The sequence below is a fragment of the Erpetoichthys calabaricus genome, chromosome 15, assembly GCF_900747795.2.
Source record: "Erpetoichthys calabaricus chromosome 15, fErpCal1.3, whole genome shotgun sequence".
Lineage (NCBI taxonomy): Eukaryota > Metazoa > Chordata > Cladistia > Polypteriformes > Polypteridae > Erpetoichthys > Erpetoichthys calabaricus.
The window spans coordinates 68,934,626-68,957,582 of record NC_041408.2 but is presented as its reverse complement, the minus strand read 5'-3'; the positions used below and the strand labels follow the sequence as shown (position 1 = coordinate 68,957,582).

The 22,957-nt window shown below is 37.7% G+C and overlaps 1 protein-coding gene across 1 annotated transcript in view; it reads left to right on the top strand.

The window, feature by feature from the left end:
• fmn2b (formin 2b) overlaps window positions 1-22,957 on the top strand; it is a 293,106-nt gene that overhangs the window by 227,481 nt on the left and 42,668 nt on the right. The window contains exons 15-16 of the mRNA XM_028820569.2: window positions 12,568-12,619; window positions 21,838-21,987. Coding sequence (XP_028676402.1) covers window positions 12,568-12,619; window positions 21,838-21,987 — 202 coding nt within the window. The remainder of the gene's footprint in view (window positions 1-12,567; window positions 12,620-21,837; window positions 21,988-22,957) is intronic.

Genomic DNA, 22,957 nt, shown 5'->3' with positions numbered 1-22,957 from the left:
TTGCATTTTCAGAGGTCCTGCTGTCTCTTCAGTCAGAAAAAGCTTTTCACAGAGTGGAATGGCAAAATATTCTTTTCAATGTATAGCACAAATATAGGATTAGACCTAATATTTGTACTTGGATAAAGTTGAAATACTCTCACCAGACAGCTCAGTTCATGTAATCAATATCAGCACTATTTCATATTAGAATGCACAGCCAGAGAAAGCCGTCTACTCTCACTAACGCCTTTTGCAACTGCTATGAACTTCTGCTTATCACTTTCTTCCACAACAATGGGAGATGTGAACAGAATCATAATGGTAGCAGCAGAATGCACAGCATACTAAATGTAATTACGTTTCATTACTTGTCTCAGAAAAGATGTCTAGGAGCCACAGTCCAAAACAAATTCAAATGTAAATTTTGCATTATGATGGAATGTATCAAGCGAGTTGTTAATTGGTGGTCATCTCTTCATCTCTCTTTAGCTGGCAGAGGTATTAACCCTAACATATCTCTTCAAAAGCTGTATTTCATTTTTAGAGTATGTATTGCAAGAAGAATTTTTTAGATGTTTTATATTCAGCTGTAAGCTGGTTCCTGAGGAACGCAAGAAGGCTGCACATCTAAAAAATGATACTGCAGTGACCTAAAGCAGGAGGTGGCATTGCATTACCTAATTTCCAGTTTTATTGCTCGGTGGTCAATATTCATACTTTGAGACTAGGGATAAAACTAGAAGGTAATTTACTTGCTTAACTTTAGACAGTGATTCCTGCTCAAACTCCTCTCTGTACCAATGTAGAAATCACTTCTCTCCGCTCTTCCAGTGCTTAGCATTGATGTGTTCCAGACCTCTTTAACTGCCCAAGACCTCTGTATTGGCCATGTGTATGTATCTTTGGAAAAGTTGTTCAGCAAATATAGAATTTCCCTCAAGCTATTTTTATATATTTTTGTTAAAAAAAAATCCTTCCCATATTTCCTCATCTTTTATCAGTATTTACACTTGAATATGTTTTATCTAGTAATGAGAAGAATATTGGTAGAATTTCCAGACTCCTAATATTAATTGTGTGGTGTGTACCTCCTAGACAGTGTTGGACAACAATAACAAAAGGACCTCTCACTTAATGTAGTGGAACTCAGTCATTTATAAGAAACTCTTCATCAGTCTGTACAAAGCAATGGTGTACTTCGTTTATTCGCTTCACTGATAAGCTGCCGATTTGTTCCACTTACCACCCTTACCCTTACCCAACAGGAATAATCCTTTAAGTGTGAAAGGTGATTATTTTCTCTGAGATTTGCACTTGAATCTGGGTTGATGTCATCCCCTAAAGTTTTAAGAAAAGATTCCTGGATTTATTAGTTCTGGGTGTCTAAAAAGGTGAGAGAGGTTTTGACCCCTCTGCGCCCCTGCCACTTTTTATTTTCTCTTCTTAAAACCAGAAGTCGTTAAGAGTTCTGCGATCCAACTTCTGGGATTTGTACTATAATATGATTTAGCTAAAGAAGTAATTGTTTCCTCTTGTTTTTGTTGAACATTGTTTGAAAGAACAACTAAGCTATCCAAAAGAATTTTTCTTTAACCAAAGTTTGCAGTGTGTACTGTATTGTCTGACAGGAGTTATGAAATGTGATGAGATGCATTTTTTGCACTTTCTAAACTGATGAGTAAGTTAAAGTAATCTGCACCAATTCAAAAAATACCTTACCTTGCCTAAAATCAGGAAGGTAGCTTTCTGCAGAGGTTAAGATGTGATCTTTTGGTATACTGGGGTCGCACTACAGCAGTAGCTTAGTTGTGTTACTTTGTGTCATGATAGCTTTGGAATTTTAGTAGTATTTAACATTAATGGCACAGAGAGAGCGCACCTGAACATTTTCTTTTCTTTAAATCTGATTTGTGAATCCTTTTTTGTGTTCTTGATATTTCGAAAAGGCTTTAATTTGTTTCATATGTAGCCTGTTGTTGTTTTATCCACGGGTTTAAGTTGAAAGATGGCTTGATGAAAGCAGGTTTTTTCCCCTGTCGTACTGAATGGTGAATGGGCCTTTTGATCTGTGTGGCAGTGGGATTTTCTTAGGGAAGATTTCATTGTTTGCATAGACGTTTGTAACTGACGGAGTCGCAACCAGAATCCTCAGTAGAGTCTGTAGGACCTCTTATGCAAGAGAATGTGAGAATTTAAATTTGTTGCATTGTTTTCTTGGTCTTTTTGGTCTTTAAATATAGCTTACATACTACATTACTTTTTTCTCATCCTTGATATGGCAACAGTAGTGGTTTTGGAAAGTAAAACTAAACAAAACATGACCCTATTCATTTCCACATAGTATGCAAATTAATACGGTAAGAAAAATACTGTTTTTCAGCATGTCTGTTCATTTATTTATCATCTTCTGTTAGTTGTGGAAAGTGCTTTTGACCTAAAAATTTAAATTAGTTCTATTTTTACGTATTTTTACACGAGAGTATAGTAAAATCTTTGGTGGTGTTTCTGGTTTTAAATCCTGTTTTGTTTAGTTTGCTAGAACTAAATTTATTTTGGGGAACCAATAAATGTCCATTCATCCTTTTTTTTTTTCTGAATTTACCTAATTCAGTTTTAAGGTTGCAGAGAGTTGGCACCACACCTGGCAACACCAGGTGCAAAGCAGGAGCCAAGCATAAGTGGGAAGCCAAATTAATCTAACGCATACTTCTTTAGGGTCTGAGAGGGAGATGAGAAAACACCCAGACAGAAAACATGGAGAATCTGGAAACTTGACACAGATGGTGGTCCGACCAGAATTTCAATCTAGCATTCCAGAGCTATGAGGCAGCAGTGTGCCCACCATGCTGCCCGAGTTTGAAACACATTGACATTTTTTTTTCTGTTTAAGTTTTTTAAATGTTTTGATTTTTATATTTGATTGCTTTTCTGTCTATTTCAGTGAGTTATATTTTAGGAGAAACATACAAAACAATTGTACAAGTTTTTTTTCCTCTAACTCCAAAAGCAGAATCATTGTTTTCTAATTTTGCCTTTGTAATTGATGTTTTTGGATTAATAACCTTGGAATAATATGTGGTCTCCCTTTACACTTCAAATATTAACATTAAATATTAGGAATGTTATAAATTGATTCCATTACATTTATTTACATTCACATTTATTTATTTGGCCAACGTCTTTATCCAATTTGACTGACAACATTTGAGATACAATTGGTTACATTTCTTTTTCCATTTGGAGCACAAGCAGGTGAAGTGACTTGCTCAGGGTCACACAATGTCAATGGCAGGCTTTGAACCCACAACTGCAGGGTTTGAAGTTCAAAGCCTTAACCACAGCACCACACCACATGCCCACCATTACCTGTGAGTATTTAAGTGATATGGCAGAGGAACAGTACTGTTAAGAAATTAGGAACAAAATCTTGTCTGTGTTAAATAGTTTTAATTAAAATCTTCTTCTTTCGGCTGCTCCTGTTAGGGTTTGCCACAGCGGATCATCTTCTTCCATGTCTTCCTGTCCTCTGCATCTTGTTCTGTTACACCCATCACCTGCATGTCCTCTCTCACCACATCTATAAACCTCCTCTTAGACCTTCCTCTTTTTCTCTTGCCTGGCAGCTCTATCCTTGGCATCCTTCTCCCAATATACCCAGCATCTCTCCTCTGCACATATCCAAACCAACGTAATCTCACCTCTCTGACTTTGTCTCTCAACCTTCCAACCTGAGCTGACCCTTTAATGTCCTCATTTCTAATCCTGTCCATCCTCATCATTCCCAAAGCAAATCTTAGCATCTTTAACTCTGCTACCTCCAGCTCTGTCTCCTGCTTTATGGTCAGTGCCACCGTCTCCAACCCATATAACAAAGCTGGTCTCACTACCGTCCTGTAGACCTTCCCTTTCACTCTTGCTGATACCTGTCTGTCACAAATTACTCCTGACACTCTTCTCCACCCGTTCCACCCTGCGTGCACTCTCTTCTTCACCTCAGTTCCACAATCCCCATTACTCTGTACTGTTGATCCCAAGTATTTAAACTCCTCCACCTTCGCCAACTCTGCTCCTTTCATCCTCACCATTCCACTGACCTCCCTCTCATTTACACACATATGTATTCTGTCTTGCTCCTACTGACCTTCATTCTTCTCCTCTCTAGAGCATATCTCCACCTCTCCAGGGTCTCTTCCATCTGCTCCCTACTATTGCTACAGATCACAATGTCATCAGCAAACATCATAGTCCATGGGGACTCCTGTCTAATCTCATCTGTCAACCTGTCCATCACCATTGCAAATAAGAAAGGGCTCGGAGCCAATCCCTGATGTAATCCCACCTCCATCTTGAATGCATCTGTCACTCTTACCGCAGACCTCACCACTGTTACACGTCCCTCATACATATCCTGTACAACTCTTACGTACTTCTCTGCCACTCCCGACTTCCTCAGACAATACCACAACTCCTCTCGAGGCACCCTGTCATAATAATAAAATAAAATTAAATCCACTTACAGTAGAATAGTGACCCTTGTAAAAAGCCACAAGTGAAATAGTTTTGCAATTTTAGGTTTTAAACTTTGATCAGTTAGAGTAAGGGTATAAGTTACCAGCCTTTAACTACTTTGACTCTGTAACTCAAACTCAATGGTTTCACACATAAGTCAACATCAGCCACCTGCTTCTGTGTGCTGTGGTTGCTGTCAACACCTGTTCAGTGTCCCCTGGCTTGATGTCCAGCAGGAATGCATGGTGAGCCGGCTGTCTTCGCGCATCAGGTGGGTGGCGGTGTCAGTCATAGTGCGTGGCAATCTGAGTTGTACCTCTTGTCACTTTAAGTGGCAGTCCTCCCAGGCAAATGTTGCAGTGGGACATCAGCTACACGAACATGTTCAGCACCATGATCAGCTGATCCTGGTACCTCACTTTTGTTTTCCATTTCCATTTACAGATCAGTTGCATCAAAATTGTAGTCCAACAAGTCATAGTCCGATTCAGCAATAACATGCAAAACATTGTCCATGGAGTATTTCACTTTGGTCACTCGCCAGATGTCGATACCATTTTAAAGGTTTACCACTCATGCACATGCAGGGAATCGAGGTCAAATCATCAACGCTAACTTTCCTTCTAGCAAAGAGAGTCAAACTAAAACAAATTGGCAATATTTGTCATAGATTACAGCTGATTATCGTCCTCTGCCCCTGAATTTCGATAAAAGTCGACATCCACCTTGAAAGAGTGAATGAACCATCACCTTAAATAGTTTGGTTTAATTATTGTATTATCCAGTTATTAAAAATATAATATTCTCACTAAGCAAATTATTATGCACCACCTGTGCGTCTGCTTATCTATGCAATTACCTAACCTAGCACGTAATGCACAACATCATGCAGATTCAGATCAGAAGCTTCAGTTAATGTTCACATTAAACACCAGAATGGAGAAAATAATGATCTCAAGGACCAAGACATGATTGTTAGTGCCAGATGGCTGGTTTGAGTGTTTCTTAAAACTGCTGGAGTCCTGGGACTTTTATGCATAACAGTCTCTATAGAGTTTATTCAGAATGGTGTGAGAAACAAACAAAGGAAAAAAAAGAGTGGATAGTTCTGCAGACAGAAACACCATATTGATGAGGGAGATCGGAGGAGAATAAACACACTAGTTCAAGCTGACAGGAAGGCTACAGCAACTCAGATAACCACTCTGTACAACTTTGGTGAGCACAAACGCATCGCATAATGCTTAACACCTCGACACTTGAGAAAGATGGGTTACAATCACAGAAAATAATGTTAGGTTCCTCTCTTGTCGGCCAAGTACTGAAAGCTAAGGCTGTAGTGGGCACAAGCTCACCAAAACTGGACAGACAGTCTGGTCTAATGAATGTACATTTTTGTTGAGGCACACAGATGGTAGGGTCAGTATTTGGCACCATCCTCATGAATCCAGGTATCCAACTTGATTTGCATCAATGGTCCAGGCTGGTGGTGGTGGTGGTGGTGGTGGTGGTTTTGGTGGTGCAGTGGTGTAATGTTTTCTTGGCCCACTTTGCCAAGAAAGGGATCAACAGATGAATGAGAGGGGTGGCTGACACCTTAACTACTGGGAAGTGCACAAATTAAAGAAATGTGGCAACTTCTGCTCCACTGTACCCCACTTTTAGGTGTTATCTGGGAAGAGACCTTAAAAAACGGCAACTATTTTAATTGCACTCCTGTACCACAGAATATACAGAGTAGATTTTTCAGATCATTTTTATGTAAACAAAATGCTGAAGTGTGTTGACAGTTGGATTCACCTTGCAATGAATATGATGGAAACCTCCTATGCATGATGGGTTGAGGAATTCCTTTGGTTTTTAGTGCAAGGTCTTTCGCTCCCATAAATGCCTTGAATGTATTCCAACTAGGACCTTTGTGTTTTAGAAATTCCTACCTGCAAGAAATGAAAGGCTATTACTTTGCATCATGACCTCGGGTTTCTTTTGCAGTCCACACTATTCTTTTTATTTACAGCTTAATTTGGAAGGGGCATTGTTTTAAAGTGCTTTGTTAAGTGAGTTGGTTGTTGACTGTATGCTAGTGATGCTTACACTTGCCCCTATGTTGTCCTGTATTCTTGTAAAAATCCTTTGTTCAAATGTCACCTAATCAAACTTCCCAACACTGGTTGTGTCATGGCAAAGAAGTAAAATGTGAGACTTGTAACAGGTAATGGGTCAAGTGTGTGGTGTTTTTCAAAAGTCTCATTGTACTGAGCTTTTCTCATGTTCACCACTCCATTAGATGTTGTACTCCATACCCCCTGCATACTTTTGAGGCTGTGGTGTTACTAGGGTTCAGCTCACAGCTGTTGTGTCAAATCGTCTTTCTTGGCAGCTCAAAGGCATCCACTCATCTTTTAGCATCAATCACAAGATTTTTGCTTTGCTGAATTATGCAGATTCAGTGAAAGGACAGACTGACTTAGCTTGAAATCCCCATACTTTTATGTAATAAGCATAATGTTGCTGTAGATATTTCTGTCCATCCTTAGAAAAGATTTAGCTGACAAGTCTGAAATGCCTAACTGCACTGACAGGTCTGATTAAAACTTCATTTAATGTTAATCCCATCTCAACAAGACTTGTGTTTTCTGCTCTCTCTTACAATTGCCTGCCATGCAAACAATGCTGTGGAAATGAGTACCTTTCTGCAATCAGAGTTCTTTATTATTGATTAGCTGCTACTTGTAATGTTTTATTTTTTCCAGTCCTTATAGGTGTGTTATGTACAGTATTCAAAGCATATGGCAGGCCCTTATTCTGCTGCTGCAGTTGTGTGTGTGGGTTTTGGGTTGGATGTGAAATGTCTGAACCCTGTGTTAATTCCTCTGGGGAAATTAGGCTATTTGATGGTGACTTGGAAAGAAGTTATTTTTTTTAATAAATGTCCATTGCAATAAATATTATGGTGTATAGTAAACTTTATATGTTGCCCCCATTCAAGACTAGACATTTTAATTATTACGCTCTAATCAGTGTTTTTTGTTAATTTAAATTAGTACTGTTCATTCATTGAACACATGCTGTTATCATTTTCTATTTGTATGTTAATCATGATTAATAATTTTTACTGCTTTTTTTAAAATTCATAAAAATGCAGCTTATTAAATTTTCCAGATTCAGTAGGTACATTTTTGTATTTTGAAAAACAAAATAAAACCACTTTAAAGAAAAAGGAAAAAACAGAGAAGATTTAGTGTGTTGGTGTGTAGATAAAAGTGATATTCATACTTGTCAGAAGTCCTTAGATGTAGCTCTGTCTTCAATTACATGGATGATTTGATATTCCCAAAAAAAGAATGCTGTAGATCAGAGAGAGAAGATGTATCCAGCCCGTTCTCTTGGAAATGCTTGGAAACAGTTCAACAAAACTGGTTTAGATTGTTATGGCTTTTGGATCAGACAGCAGCACAGATAGAAATTAGGAAGTCTGCATATAGGGTCAGAGTCTAAGAGGGGTTCTTTTCTGCTGTTTAGATCCATATGGAAGGAGTTAGGACAGCATAAGTTGTGTTAGGTTAGTATGCATGAAATTATTATTTATTGACTGATTGATTTGTCCCATTCACATATATCCATATTTCTCAAACACAATCGAGGAGGATTTATTCTTTTATAGCAAACCTACTCCTTTTAGATTCAGTTTATGATTAATCATTGTAAAGAAGGTTTTGCATGGGTCATGAATAATGCTAAGTCACAGTTAAAATGTTCAAAACACTGACATTAAATTAATACCAATTTCATAATTAGAATGGTTCAGTAGCAAGTAAGGAAGAACGTCATTATGGTTTATTTAGATTACATTATATATGTATATGTATATGTGTGTGTGCATACTATGTGTATGTATGTATATACTGTGTGTGTGTGTGTGTATATATATATATATAATATATATATATATATATATATATATATATATATATATATATACTGTATACATACAGTGGAACCTCAGGTCACAAATTGGGTTACGACCAAAAACTTCGCCAAACTTTTGCATCTGTTCACGACCACACACTCGGGCGACGAACAAGCCATTTTCCCTTCCGGTTCCTATGTGTCGATGATTTCTGCACGTGTTCAGTCTGTCCCTGTGCAGCGAGCGAGCGAGAGAGAGAGAGAGCATGAGCGAAAGAGGGAGCGAGTGAGCAAGAGAGAGCATGAGAGAGAGTGCGAGTGAGTGAGCGTGAGAAAGAGAGCCCAAGCAGAAGAAGTAAACATTACAGAAGAAGTAAGTAAACATTTAGTTTACTATTACACTGTGCATTCTATGGTATAAAAAATTTCAGTGTTTTTTTGCCCGAGCCAGTTAGTTCTCACTTTTGCCTTGTGGCAAGGTGCTCTGTAATGCTGGAAAAGGCTTTGTGTGTCACCAAACTGTTCTTGGATGATTGGGAGAAGTGTCTCTGGCAACAAAACATTGAAAGTTTGGGTCCATGGCCAGGGAACTCCCCAGACCTTAATCCCATTGAGAACTTGTGGTTAATCCTCAAGAGACAGGTGGACAAACAAAACCCCACAAATTCTGATAAACTCCAAGCCTTGATTATGCAAGAATGGGCTGCCATCAGTCAGGATTTGGCCCAGAAGTTGATTCTAAGCATGCCAGGGCGATGTTATACTATCCCTGGCTGCAATAGGTTTGAAAAAGCAACACTGTTGTGTATTCAATGGAGTCCAAACAAGAACTGTCGAATGGTTGTGATGGCGACTTTAAATACCAAGACCGGAAGTGATGTATGGGAACTGGAAGTGACCTCCTTCTGTCATCATAATCAGAAGCGACGTTCTTCTAGGCGCCGGAACCGGAAGTGACGTCTTCAGGAACGAGTCAGACAGGTTTTCCCATGTCTGGTCTGCAGAGATAACAGAAGAAGGCTTAGCACACCCCTCCACCCCCTGGCCTGGTGTGGAATTACCCTCACTTAGTCCATACAGCTTCCTCCTACTCGCACATGTGTGACAGGTTGCAAGTTTGCAGAGGCTTGTGGTTGTGTGCCATGTGCATGTTAACTCCGATGTTTTGCATCCTTGGGTTTTTTGCATGTCTACTTTGTACTAAATCTGTCAGATCTCCTTGCCTCACATGGTTGGAGGGGTTGAGTGTTCTTGAGTCTGCTGTGTTTGTTTTTTTCAGTTTTACTTCCAGCTTTTTGAAAAGTTGTGGTAGTACTTATCTGGACCATGAGGATATGGTTTTAATACAGTTTTTTGGAGAAAGTTGGATTTTCCTGAGACGCTTTTTTGAAATTTGTGAGTGGGCGGTGGCTTTTGACAATTCTGGTTTTTCTTTTCTTTTTGTCTTTACTGTGTTTGTAGCTTTAGGCTTTTAAGCTTCTGCTGTAGAAGTATATTTCGTACTTTACCAAAATTAGGTATATATTGTGGGGAAAAACACTTCGAAAAGACTAATTGAAACAATTAAATATGTTTCTTAGTTTTCAAGACAGCAGACACATTGTTGAGGCATTCATCATTACTGTACCATTTGTATATTTTTATTTTGTTTCTGTGGAGGGTTTTTACACAAATGTTCTTACATATAACACATTTATTGAGACAGTATTCTGAAGTTGTTAACTGGAACATATCTAAGGCAGATATGCTGCCTCATAGCTACATCCATACTCATATTAAGTTTTGCAAAAGTATCTTCCCTCTTGTGCTATGTGGCACGATAGAAAATTCTTTTTAAGATATTAGGTCTTTTCTGCCACTGAAAAACAGCATGAAGCATATCTGCTGTGGCTGTCCAGATTGCTGCTAGCTGATTTTATATTATCAAGTTTCATTACAATATTATTTCCCTACCAACTTCCTCCCTCTCAATGGGCACCACTTTCCATCTATGAACATTTCCATTCTTTTGTTTCTTAGTTAAACAATGGATCTGTAAACTTGTTTAAACATTTTAATGGGCAGGAACAGATTTCTGTGCCGCCAGTCCTAATGGCCTTGTCAAATACTCTTAATCCGGGCAAACAGTGTTGGTATTTTATGTGAATTTGGAGCTCCTGTTATCCATTGCTGTCAAACGTTTTGTAAAATATTAACAGGCTTTTAAAAATATTTAATTCATAGTTCTCTTGGGTCACATTTAAACTGTTATCACTTGCATGTCTTTAACTTGCTTTACAATGGTGTGTTTATGTTGACATGCATTTACATGGTAACACATATATCTCAAGTAGTAGGACTGCAAACTCGAGAGCAGGAAATGTGAATGCTAAGCTTAACTAAAGTAAATAATTTATCGTGCTGGTGCTGATTTAGAGAATACTGTCTTTTTACAGTATGTACAGCTATGTAAAGTGTAGGCCTTTCAAGTATTCGGAGGCATTGCTTTTTATTGATTGACGGTCATAGATGTATTTGATTAAGCTGACATGTGAAACATTCTTTCAATTTACAGTATTACTGATTAGCTTCTTGCATCATACAGGATATGATATGTGAAATGAGTAGACCTTGACACCAAAGGAGGTTTGGGGCAGCCACCCGTACACTTGACTAAGGCTGCAAGAATTGAAATTTTGGTAACACAGAAGTGTACAGGTTGAGATCAAAACAGAACTGAATAAAAAGTGGAGGTTGTCTTGCTTTTAAGGCCGGTCGGCAGAAGTGATGTCATCGTTGTCGGAATCGGGCAGAGTTTCCCGTGTGTGGTCTGCAGAGATAAAGAGAAAAAGAGTTTACTGCACCCTGTCACCCCCTGGTCTGGCGTGGAATTACCTTCTTTTGGTCCTTCTAGCTGCCTTCCATGTGCATTTGTGTGACAGATATATTGATATGTTTATTCACACTTTTAGCTCTGACTTTGCCTAAGATTACAAGATATCCATAAATTCTTTAACTAGTGACTGCTAAGTCAATATATGCAACCCAAAATCAGTTTAGCCATTTTCTATGTTATGGGTCATTTATGGTTTTGTTGTTGTTGTTCAAATAAAAATAGATGTAACTCTTTTTGGCTTTGTTAAAAAAAGTTACTTTTATATTTACATTTCTTAAAGAAGTCACCATAGGATGAGTACAGATGGATACACCTGCTAAAGACTAAATTGTCCTTTTAAAGGATGTGTGATTCTTTGCACCTGTGTGTTTACATGGCAAGCTGGTTGCAGTCAGGCTGGAAAGAAAGTTTTGTAACACTTTAGTTTAGGTACTGCTCAAATGCACCTACAGTATTACTCATCTGTTACTCTTTTACTATGATGTGACAAGACTTTCATATATACACACTTCTTTGGGTCTTCATAACACTTACAAAGCATCAGTAAAATGTTTATCTCTGAATGTGACCTACTGTACTAACAAAACATCACTTTGGAGAGGTCTGAAGTGGATAAACTAAGACACATTTTTCTCGAAAATACATATATAGTAGAAGACCTGTGAATCCTTTTTGCTTTCATGCCAGTATGCCACACTGCACAGAGATGAATAACCGATCTACTGATGCTTAACAAGAGTATAGAAGACCAAAAGAAGTCTTTGTTAAGGTCTTCTTACATAATAGTAAATGAGGAATAGATGCATTTTTGCAGTACCTAAACTAAGTTTAATGTTTTATGAACTGCAAGGATAAGGCAGTGTTTAAGCTTAGATACCCTACCAGAGTGGTTAAATATGTAAAAGATAATACATTTTCTTCTTACTTAAAAAAAAAAAATTGAATTATGAATGGAAACAGCAAGCTGTAGTGTGGTTAGCAGACAGTCACACAGTTCCTATAGAGTCCTAAATTCAAATTCTGGCTCTTTTCTGGCCTTGATGAAGCCGCATCACAACCTCTTGATAATTGTTTTGATAATAAATCTGCATATTGACTAAGCTTTTTAATTTTTTGTATTTAAGATGATTTAATAGTAGATTTTTTTTTTTATACTGAAGGCTTAATCGACTGAAAACCAACAGTCAGAGCTAGAAACCACTGTTTCGGCACTAAAAATCGATTATTGTGTTATAAATATAGTATCTGTAAAGTCAGGCTTTCTTAACACTTCAATTATATTTCTAATGCAGCTAAAGTTGATCTGGAGGCTGAAGAGAAGCAGCTGACTGATGCACACAAAAGGTAAGATATGCCTTTGGCTGAATGAATCATGTGGATTAATGTTAGATTTTATTATATTGTTAATTTTACTGTCAACTACATTTTAAAAAATATAAGGTTCCATTGTCCTTATGTAAAGGAATTTGTATTATTGATCTTTCAGTACCACTGTACATATTTAAATCTGTTGATATTAACACCAAGAGAATGGTGTAAATTCAGAGAGTGTTGTTTTTTTTTTGTGGTGTGACCCAGCAGATTCCGACCCAACTAAGCGGAAAACAATAATGTAATAATATAGAAAGCCAATCAGTCAGGAAAATGGAAAATTCCAAACATATTACACATACAGTATGCTAAAGGTTTGATTAGAAAAGACAAGAGTAAATTGAAAGCTTCACAGTTCTACAAATCCTGGGAAAAAGGGAATAGAGAAGCCTTAGGGACCCATGGAGATCTCCTCTTAGCTCAGCAGTAGAACTCATATTTTGTGATTTCAGTGACCTGCGTTTGTATCCATCAGTACCATCTCATGAAAGATAGAAGCCTGGCAAACGAGCATCACTGCACGATAGTGAATACACTTGACTTGAGCATTCCTAGTTTTCCTACTCTTTCTCTGTATGTTTACCATTCGTTTGCTCAGAGGTTGATGCGCTTGCTGCTTCCTGAGCAGCTCTTCTTTTCTCCACCCTAGCGCACGCTTCTTTTCTTCTTTCATTGGAATCTTTTTGCGTTAAAACTGATTAAGTCAGTGTTTGCATTGCAGTTACTTAGTAAATTTTCCTTAATTTTTCACTTAAGCTGGCTCTTATGTCTTCAATCTCCCTCAAGAATGATTTAAGATATGAAGAGGTAGGGGAAGTGACGGTGGTGGTGGTAGGGATGAGAACGGCGCCCGTATACATGCACTGCATGGCCACCCTACTGGCCACTGCTGAGAGTTGTTTCTACAATAAAATTAAAAGGGGAATAACCTTGGGAGGTCAATCATCACCCTGAAAATGGATAGTAGACGTCACATAGTAGATGTGTGCCAAATTTCAGGTCAATAGGTCAAACGGTTTGCGAGCTACAGGTGATTTAATATCCTGGAGAGACAAACGAACAGCCACAGTAGCGTATTATATATAAAGATTGTCTTAAAGGCAGTTCTTCAGTCAGTCTAGGAGTTAAATATAAATATAATATTCAATGTGTCAAAGATGAGACAAGAGCCACAAAAAGATTTGGGTCAGCCACCAGTATAATGTTTCCTGGCTGTAAATGGAAAAATTTTTAGTACAAATAGAATTCACCGGTGAGGCTGAGATGGTGGGTGTTTAAAGTGCAGCAGACGAAGTGAGATAATTATGACCAGAACCGGAAGTGAAGTCATCGGGCTTGTCACTGGAAAGGGGCGTCTTGGAGGCCAGGTGGAATTTCCCATAATGGGTCTGCAGTGGGAAAAGAGAAAGGATCAGTGCACCTCTCTACCCCCTGGTCTGGTGTGGAATTACCTTCCTTCGAGCCCTTTGGCTGCCTCCCATTCGCAAGTGTGTGACAAATGTTTAAACCGTTACTTTGTTTTCTGCTTTTGCAGTCAGTCTGTAAGATTAATATTAGCACATATTGTGACACATTCTGTCCCATTTGTGATTTTAGTCCAGTGTGGTGTTCTACAGTTCTTCAAAATGACTTTAAGAAAATGGCAGCAGTATAGAATCACAGCTGTGAATTGCTATTTGCGCCGACTTTTGGACACATGTATTTGCCTTTACCTGCAATGGCATCTCTTTCTTGAAGTACTGTATTTCGACAGCAGGGGAGTATTATTTTCTAAAAAGGCAGCAAAGCCTGCAGCCAGTCCTGCCTTATGAAATGGAAATATAAAGCCTGTTCTCTGTGACATCTATCTCAGACTGCCCTACAGGAAGCGTCTATAACACTGCTGCCAAAAGAGATGGCGTTCATGAGTTTAGATTTATAAAAGATGTCAACTTTAAAAAAATAAATAAATAAATAAAAAAAATAAGACTGTAGAGTGAAAGAAAAATGAACTGCGGCTCTTGTCATTGTGTACCACGGGTCTAAAACATGTTTATGCCTTAAAAAAAAAAATAAAGTTATTTTGGCAGAAGCAGGAAATTTGAAGATTTAGATCTGGACTGATAATGAATATGCCTTAATCATGTTAATTAGATGTCTGCAGCATGTGCGGACGCAGCTCTTTTGAAATGTGCACAAATGGCAAGTTAAAAATAAAGATGTAATCTTAACAAAAAAATGCTGTTTGAGCTACTTTTAATGTCACTGATTGACACAGTTGTAGTTTTCTTGTAACTGAATACCTTTTATCTATTTTTCTGCAGAGAAAATTTATTTGCCATTTTCAGACAAAACAGTGTAATCTCTGTAGACAGAGGATATATATGGAGCATGTTTAAGGTATACACTCAGAAAGCCATGAGCGAGAGTGTAGACAGACTGTCTGTGAGCAGCAGGTCAAATTAAGTCCAGTATGGTTATGCAAAATATAAGGGGACTGAATGGCAAAGTTTGTGCTCTCGGTTTTGAAAACTTCTAACCCCTGTACCTGAAGCCCCCACAAAAGGAAGCATGGTATTTTACTATATTTACCAAGAGTTTTTATACCTGAAAGTTGGAAGTTTTTTAGTTGCTGGTGGACCACAGAAAATTCATCGAGTCTCTGGCTTGTAATGCTATGGTTTATAGCACATTCTTCTATTAGGCGATTTATTTATAATCTTTTGCAAGCAACTAGTTAAACATTTTGTGCTTGAAAGATTTTAGCTATTATAATGCTGTTGTAAAGCATTAGATATTCCACTCCGCAGTGCTTTCACACTTAGCATAATTTGACAGAAATTTGAATTAGTGATGCAACTGCTGAGGAAGACTCTTTAAATGAATGTGGTTTTTGTGAAACATAAAACAGAGTATAGTTTGTTTATTCCTTTGTTTGGCATTGCAGAGGAAATTCATTGATCTTAGACTTTCTTGTGCTTGATAATTGAATCCAGATTTAAAAATAATGATGTGTAATTTCTGTACACTGGGCAGAGTTGCATGACTGCTGCCAACAACTGCGTTCCTTTCACAATTGTCTGCAATGCCTTTGTTTCGGTAGGCCGTGTGGTGACATAGCGAAAGCCCTGGCTTCTAAACCACATTACCGTTAGTTCAGTTCCCACCTCTGATCCATTGTCTGGCCATGAGTATAGTAATTTTAATGTGCCGGTGCCTCCATGATTTAAAAAAAATAAATAAATAAATAAAACCATGAGCAGTTGTGTTCTGTATTTGTGCTTGTGAATACCATTCAAAGGCACTATATTATAAAATGGTATGTTTTTGTTTTAGGAGGTCACAGTCAAATATATTATAAAGAGAAGCCAACCTAGAGCAGTCTTAACACTTATCGACAAACAGGTATAATTATTGTGACAGTGATTAACATTTTTTAAATTTTGCTAACATATGTTAGAGCTATAGTTAACAAATCTGGAAAAACAGTCACAATGTGAATATAAAAGTAAATATTATAAATGACCAAGAGATGCAATGTTGACCTCTTACTTAAGAACAGCAGTAAGTTAACATATAGTAGTATAATAAAATAAAAGCCAAACTTCTGTAGTAATCCCTGCCACACTATGTGAACACACAAGATCTTGCCTGTTGGTAACCCCCTAGAATAGTCTGCATTGATGGGGATGTGTTACTCAGAGTGAGTAGTTTCAAAATTCTCAGTCTCCACAACTAAACTGGTGACAAAGCACAACTGTTATTATTTATAAAAAAAAATAAATAAAGCAGAGAAGCACCTTCACTTCCCCAGATATTTGAAGAAGTGTGGTATGCACAAACAAATACTGGTGAACATCTAACACAGCACTACTGCATCTACTGACAGAAGGAATCAGAGCCAGGTATAAGAGCACCACAGCCCAGGAAAAGAGGGTAGTGTAGCAGGATCACTGGACCATCCATATGGACCAAACACTGCAGAGATGGGACTGATGCAGAGCTGTGCGAGTCCGCACATTCTGGGCACTGTCCATTTTCCAAACTGGCCGGAGGTTCACTAGTATCAAAGCAAGCACCTCTCAGTTCAAGAACAGTTTTTACCCATCTGCAGACCGCATTCTTAGCAATATGCACAGCTGGAATAAGTAAACTGTATAAAAACATGCATTAAACATTCATCAACATACTTCCTAGTAATGGTAGAGTTCTGTTTTGTATTTGCACTTGTTTTGTCAAATTTTGAGAATGGGTGACGTGTGCTATGTTTCATGTCCCTGACTGGACGGTTCAAGTAAGATAGCATAATACTCCTGTGTAAACTTACAAGGAAACTTCATTTTTGAGTGCCATTTATGGAATAATTTCCCCATGGCTCTTACGGAGGCTTTTTTTTTTTTTTTTTTTTTTTAACAATATTGTCCTAACCAGTTAATTTTATAATACTTCAGAACTGTCTGTAGCAAAAATACTTTTAGATGTGTTTGCATATATACATGGCTTCCCTATAGAGTTTTTCATTTTATTTTACCAACTTTTGCATTACAGCTCCTGGAGCCTCACTTCTTTCCCTGGTCTCATCTCTGTCTTCAATGTTCTTACTCATGTCCATCATGTGGGGTTTCTACAGATTCCCTTGTTTTCATGCCTATTATAAATATGCAGAAGAGCATAATCACTACCTCTATCATAGAGACGTATGAGGGAAGGTGTGAGCATGAACATGTTCTGTGATGGGCTTAATGTCCTGTCAAGACTTTTTCATCTCTGCGGCCAATGCTGACAAGATGGGCTTTGGCTCCTTGCATCCCAGTAATTAAAGGATTTGAGTTCAGAAAAGATGGGTGGAGATAATCTGTCTATTGGTGTCCTCATTTGTAGGATTGTTTAATAGTCTGTGAGCCTTAGTGCAATGCCCTTCTAGTCGATGCTGTTTTGGAGTATAAACGTTATTCACACCACATGAAACTGCTTGCTGAGGGTCATACAGTGAGCCAAAAGCAGAAGTGATTGTGTGATTTTTTTTTTTTTTTGAAGTCTGACTCCTTAGTCATTAAGACACGTTGCTCTCCTTGTTACTGTTATCTCTGAATAATAAAGAGAGATAAATGGTCTTTAAAAAATTGTTTGACAATACGGTTTCTTCCATGCTAATGTCAGAGATATCTAAAATAGATTTGAACCAGCAATCGGTACTACCTTTGTAAACACTTGACTAGCAAACGTTGACTTCTTATTTAATTAAACTGATGGAAAAATCATCATTCATGTAGAGATTGTGGAGTCCCACAGAGGCAGGCTTTGTCACATTGCCAGCCTTCAACATGGTATTATTTGAATTGACTAATCTTAAACAGTCCTTTAGAAGTATGTTTTTGCTTTGACTGGGCTGGTGAACCCCTACATAAGGTTTAGCACATTACTGCCAGTTATGGAACCAGTTAGCATTTTGAAACAGTGCTAACAATTCTCAGGTCACTCGTTTACTACATTTGGGTCATTCAGCATGTAAGCTAAACTTATTTTGAATGTAATGACCCTCTGAAGGTGAAGGCTTGCTAGTGTGAAGCTTATTTTGGCTTGCCATTCTCTTTACTCTTTTAGCAGTGTTTGACCTTGTTGGCGTCATTAAGGTAATTCAGTGGTACTTAAACTTATCAGAGTATGTATTTCTTAAAAAATTAAATCCTAACGCTCTGCAAACAGCAAATATCACTTCAAAGATAGGAAAAATATGCACCTTCACTTATTCACAAGGTGCTACAAAATCATGAGGAGTTATTTCTGAAGTATAAGTTTTTTTAACTGCAAGATATAGACTAATAGCCTTAAAATCAGAACAATTTTAGACATGCTCTTTTTTTTTTTTGTTCTCAAGTCAGGGACCTAACTTTGAGAAACGTTAGAAAAGGTGCTGAAAATTTTTGTACACAAATGCTATATCTCATACTTTTATAGAACTTTAGATTTTGTACAGTGTATAGTTTTGCTTTGGGGCATCCTCAAACTGTCTTCTAAACTGATAAAAATGGAGATTTTTAACATAGTTTGAGGTTTTCTTTCTCCAGTTATGCAGCAAGAAATCTGTGCAGCATATTTTAATCTCTTCAGTGCATTTTATGTACTGTAAATGTTGTCTGTCTGTGCTTTTAATTTAGGCCTGAATGTTTTCTGTTCAAGACCTAAGGTATACCATTTGTTTAGCACACTTTCTATCCAGTATGACTTCAAAGTCCAATAGTAATAGTTTAGTTTTAAAATATTTGCACAGTTGGAGCACTGGCTGGTTATTTTTTTCAGAATGACATACTCATTTTTGGTTGTTTAACTGGAATCTTCATGGTTTGCAATTCAATGGCTTGTCTAATACATTACAAGACATACATTTTCAGCACAAGCTTTGCATAGATTCACAGACTATCCTGGCAGCATTTCAGCGATTAGGTTAACTAATAAGAAAGGCAGTGAATTTAACATTTTTTCTTCATCAAAAAGTTACCATATTTTTTATGAAATATTTTTGTAAGAATGAGTCATATTAAAAAATAACAGCAATAATACACCAATCAGCCACAACATTAAAGCCACTGTCCGGTGAAGTGAATAAAATAAGCTCATTGCAGTGGCACCTGTCAAGGCAGGTCTTGTGGGGGTGTTCTGAGTACACCATGGTTAGTACCTACTAAAAGTGGTCCTAGGAAGGTCAACAGGGGTCATGGATGCACAAGGCTCATTGATCCTTGTTGGGTGTGAAGGCTAGCCCATCAGATCAATCCCAGAGAAGAGCTGATGTTGCACAAATTGCTGAAAAACTGATGACCATGAGAGACGGGTGTCAGAACACGGTGCATCACAGCTTGCTGTGTTTGGGGCTACAGAGCTGCAGACCAGATAGAGTGCCCATTCTGACACCAGTCCACCGCCAAAAGTGCCTACAATGGGCATGTGAGCATCAGAATTAGACCATGGAGTAATGGAAGAAGGTAGGGTTGGTGTGATGAATCACGTTTTGTTTTTGATCATGTGGATGTCCAGTTAGTGCGTAGTTTACCTGGGAGAGAGATGGCAGCAGGAGGTGCTATGGAAAGAAGAGCAAGCTGGCAGAGGCAGTGTGATGCTGCGAGTAATATTCTGCTTGGAAACCTTGGGTCCTGACATTCATGTGGATGTTACGTTAACACACCGAAAGATTGTTGTAAACCCCTTCATGGCAACGGTATTCCCTGATAGCAGTGGCCTATTTCAGCAAGATAATGCACGCTGCCGTACAGCAAACATTGTTCAGGAATTGTTTGATGAACATGACAAAGAGTTCAAGGTGCTGGTTTGACCTCCAAATTAAACACATCTGAATTGGACCAAGCTTTTATGGGATGTGCTGGGATAAACAAGTCCGATCCAGAGAGGCCCCACCTTGCAGTATGCATCTTAAAGGATCTGCTGCTTCTGTCTTGGTGCCAGATACCACATATCACCTTCAGAGGACTTTGGGGCCCATACCTCAACGAGTCAGAGCTGTTTTGATGGCACAAAGGAGACAAGGAAGGTGGTTTTAATGTTATGGCTGATCAGTGCAGAATACAATTAATATGATTGATAGAATACTTTAAATACCTGCTTTTTAACAGTAATTTACAATGTCATGCAGTTAAAAATGTAGCCTAAATAGCTTTCATGGATAGCAAATTCCAATTGAAGAGATGCAAAAATGGCATTGATTCAAGTGTATTATTGGTGGTCTGTGACTAATTGCTGTTCAATTTTCTTCAATAACACATTTTTGAAAGTATACCCAGTATAAAGTAGTACCCAATAATTACCAAGAGAAAAATAAGTTTCCCATCTGGCTATTAATATTAGTTAAAGCACAGTAGTTCTTTTAGATTAAATAAATAGGATTGTGGAAAGAAATTGATTTATAGTATGACAGGAATATCAAAGAAGACACTAATCTTAAAGATTTAAATTTAACTCTCAAGATATATAGTAACAACTGTAACCCCATACTCTGTCTTTGTTGTACGTTTTACGGCTGAGCAGCTGTTTCAGGCCGGCACAAGCTGTAGTTCTGCTTCATTTTTGCTATGTGCAGCATAATTAGTCTCTTCATGTACCATAGGAACTGAACATCACAGTGTGGTTCTTATTGAATGAGTGGCTGCGATCTTCTGCCCAAATATCAGTTGCAGTTCTCTTTCTAAACCCACCCCGTGTGTGTATTGACTAGGAAAGCTGCATCTTTCCTGTGTAATTCATCTCCAGGTTGATAACGTCGATTCTTTTCAATAATAATCTACAGATGTTAGCTCAGCCAATTCAGTCTTATATATGCTTATGTATTTGCTTTCCTCATCCATTCCTTCCAGAATAGTGGCTTTGTTTGGTTTTTTTTGGGGGGAGCGGGGGTTAACTTAGCTAAAGCAGCAGGAGAAGGGTGCTGTTGTATGAGCTGCTTGCACGCTCACCCCCTTTTCCTGGCATTGTATTGGAGATCCATGTGGCGGGTGGATGAGAGAAAAAGGAAAACCTAGAAGTTGATGTAACTGCTGTCAAGGTAAAATTGAAACAGGATACTATTTCGCAGCTGAAGTCGCACAAGATGTTTCTTTGTTTTAAGACAGATGGATTTGCAGATTTTACCGTGCTTTTTTAATTGGAGATTTTAAAATTTCATAACCTTGTAAAACATGATCTGTTAGAAATATCTCAATAAAAATTAAACTGTCTCAACAAATTTCTTTGAAGAATAAGGGTGCCCAATTTCAACAGAATCGGTCCACTCTGGGCCTCCGAGTTGTTGTAATAAGTCAGACAGACAGAGAGGGCTATTGCAGTAGGTGCTTCTCATATTTTATTCAAACATACCTATAAATGGATGGGAGATGTTTGTATTTAGCAGAGTGGGGATGTACTACTTAAGATCTTTTTCCCATGCTCAAAAATAACTTTCCTTGATAAAAAATAAATAACACATTGATGTAAGCACTTTAGTTTTTGTCATGCTAGCTCTGTGTATGTTTATTTAGAATTTTGTCCAAATGTTCTTACGGTGTTTAAGGACATAATGAGAATTTAATACTATATGTAAGTTATTAAATCATGGATGCTAATATATATTCTATTTTTTTTAAACTACACCACTTCCCCCAAATCTGTGTTTTTGCATTTTTGAAATATTTAGTGTGAAAATTACTTTGTCATTTTTATTGCAGCTTTTTGGAACTGACAGTGTACTTTTCTGTAAAACCCAAAATGGGAGAAAAAGAAGTGTCTCCGAATACATTCTTCACAGTTTGGCATGAATTTTGCACAGATTTTAAGGATTTGTGGAAAAAAGAAAACAAACTTATCTTACAAGAAAGGTATGTAATTTTTTTGTTTCTATATTTCTTTGTTTAGGGTTATTTCTCTAATGTACCCATTTGACTGACACACCCAAAACTACTGTGGGAGTAAGTAGAGGGGCAAGAAGAGGTGATTCTCTCAACTAACCATATAGTCATAGTTAAGCAAAAGGAATAATTCTTGTAGACATCCTGCAAAAATGAATGTGGTGCCACCAAGTCTATCTTTGTTTTTAGATTTTTTGAGATTTATGCAGGCCAGTGTTCCCAATTGAATTGTGGTTTTTAGTTGTACTTGATCTACATGCGTATACACACTATTGGCTGGGTGTTTTAACATTCCCACAAATTCCTGCTGCTGTATGCTTTTTTCTTTTTTTTTTTTTTTTCTTCATCTGACTTTTCCTTTGTAATGCAGACTCGGAGTCGGAGGATATTACAGGTCTGCCTACCTTTCCTGGTAATGTCATTAAGGGCACAGCATTTTGGCAGCTGCTTCGACTTCTCTGAAGAGTAATGTTTGGCAATATGTGCCACCATAAATGTTTGATCTTTTATACTTTCACACAAGCCTGTATATCAATGTGCTCTTTTATCTTTTCATAACAGAATTTGTTTCTTTAAGTGTTTTGGATCTTTTCCAAGGTGCAGATTTTAGAATGAAACACTTTTCTTCCAGAAAGCATTTGTACATAATTAACACCTACCTGCCATTGTCTTAATTTACACAAAGCGATGCACTTGTATTGGGGCCCAAGTTTGGAAACTTGGATGAAAGACACCAGAATGATACCATTTGCCTCAGCTAGTGGTTTACTCTAGGTTAAGTGAAATAAAATTGCATTTTGTGTTTGGTCAAGAATGGCTGAAAATAACAAAGAATTGCTTTATTTTCAAATTTCTTGAGAGGAATTTTTTTGCTTATGTGTGTTTAGTCTATTAGTATCATAATGTGCATTTTTTTAAACATCATGTTATAGGTATCAGA